The following is a 2,232-nucleotide window of genomic DNA, read 5'->3' on the forward strand; positions in this document are numbered from 1 at the left end:
AAATTGAAGTTACCAAAACACATAAAACACTTTCTAAGGATTTAAAAAGAGGCACTTAGGTCGTGCTTTGTCAGAACAAGCAATTGGATAATTACAACAGGGGAATACCAGAATAGTATTGCGAGTTCATACCTTCATCCCAGTTCTCACTACATGGCGGAGCAGTCCAATTGCTTGGTTTGACCTCTGGACAATATGCGCTTTGTTCATCAGCTGAAAGTAAACAAAAAGAACTCAAGAGGTCTAATGAGCAAATATACATCTACATGGATTTGAAAAGATGAAGATGTTGTGCATTGTTTGGATTATTTTTATATTGTTTTTTAAAAAAAACAAAAACAAAACACCAGCTTGGTTTTTTTTAATACTTACTGTAATTTTTGTTATGGTGACATAATATGTACTTGTAACTTTGCAAGTTTGTAGTTACTGTAATTGTTTGTAACCAACATTAGGAAAAAAAAACAAATTCATACAATAACCTACATATTGTCACAGTCACCTGCTGACAAGTCAAACGCTTGTTTGAAACGTTCTGATGTGTGGCCTGGCAAGTAATATAGGTTAGTTAGGGTAGCAGAAGGTCCATTGTTTGTTTTATATATTTCAAGCGTTGTTTTTCACAAAAACTTTAGCTGTTAAGATTCTGATACTATTACAGCTTCTCTTTTTTAATTTAGGTTGTAGATAGGAGTGTGATTATTTTTTTTCCATTATCCTGATGTTTATAGGTGAATTGCACAACAATGAATCAGTCAACAGTAAGTTCATTTAAACATACTTGTGGAAAAAAAGTTTATATTTAGACAAAAAAAAAAAAAAAGTACAATTAGAAAAAAATAGCCAGCGGACTCAATGGACCACTTAGTCTTTTTCTCATTACTTTTGTTTTGCGTTTCTGAGCTGTCCATGGATATGGCCATGTGTATTTGTGGGTAGAGTGATTCCTGCCTTGGAAGTCCTGCAAGCACCCAAGGCTAGAAAACACTGGTAGAAGCAACAAGCTTCTCCTACTTCAGTGGTGCATCAATAGGAGTCTAAATGATCAGGTTCTGAAAACAACTTGGAAATTTGGGTCATGGATTCTGTCATGACTACAGTAAATAAACTAAAAAAAACTCCACTGTTACAGTTCTGAGATGTCTGTCAGCTATATCAATAGATCAAGTGAGATGTTCTTTTATGCTGAATCGGTGGGCAGCCATGGTCTTGCATTATTGCAGGACCAAACCGTCACACCAAGTTTTATATACTACCCCAAATTTGGGAAATAGCCTCTGATAAAAATTTCATACCGATATCCTTCTCGATGCAACTTTTGTCATCACATCTGGATATGTGGAAACTTAGCTCTCCCCGAGGTATAAGGTGGCGAGCATTGAATGGGCACGTGACAAGCTGAGAGGCAAGAGCTGGATGATTCTGTTAGAGAAAAAAAAAAAACAAAACAAAAAAACAATGGTAACACAGTTTTCTATATAAAAAGAATACAACTCCAGACCCAAACCCTTTAAGTTTCCTGTTGAAATATCTTTACTGCTGGACTCGGGCAAGCATTAAGTAACAGTTGATGACAAGGACCAAATGCTAGTTTAGGATTAATTTACATTATATGCATCACTATTCTATTGCACACTGTGTTTGTTGTGTTAAACAGCAAAGGGCAGAACATTTTTGGCCACTCTTGCAAAACATTGTCAGGATTACAGACAGATTTGTGATAGCAGTTTCACTTTCCCTCACAAGCCATCTTGTAATTGGCTTTTTCACCACCTCCTCCCCACCTGCAAGATTTCTTACCCACACAATTACCTGTCCCTCTTGTCTAAATCGTTCTCTGTAAGATTCGTATTGAAAAGTCCAGCTTACCTGTGTTTTACATTCATTATACAATCAAAACACAATAATAAATATGACTTGCCATAGCCAGATTTGTAGACTGGTTGAGAAAGGTCTGTTATGTGTTTTAGGTCTTCACTCTTAAATGACAGGCTTGGGCAGGGAGCACCTCCATGGCACCAACCTGGCTATACAAACTAGCTGGGATGTCCTAATCTCAAGGCTAGATATGCAGACATCTACACATGTATTTCATCATGTGTATGACGGTCTACCTCAGTTCAGGTTCACAATTCTTAAATGCAACAATCAAAAATACTAAATTCCTATTGCAAAAACAAAATTTTGGATCAGATATCTTTATGGTGGAACTGATATCTTACAGAAAAAAAC

At 36.3% G+C, this 2,232-nt stretch overlaps 1 protein-coding gene across 1 annotated transcript in view; it reads right to left on the bottom strand.

The window, feature by feature from the left end:
- Positions 1–2,232, bottom strand: part of GTSF1 (gametocyte specific factor 1) — a gene marked incomplete in the record, with an annotated part of 6,826 nt that overhangs the window by 1,780 nt on the left and 2,814 nt on the right. The window contains 2 exon segments of the mRNA XM_072398318.1: positions 133–213; positions 1,296–1,422. Of these exon segments, the coding sequence (XP_072254419.1) occupies positions 133–213; positions 1,296–1,422 (208 nt within the window).

The sequence above is a fragment of the Pyxicephalus adspersus genome, chromosome 1, assembly GCF_032062135.1.
Source record: "Pyxicephalus adspersus chromosome 1, UCB_Pads_2.0, whole genome shotgun sequence".
Lineage (NCBI taxonomy): Eukaryota > Metazoa > Chordata > Amphibia > Anura > Pyxicephalidae > Pyxicephalus > Pyxicephalus adspersus.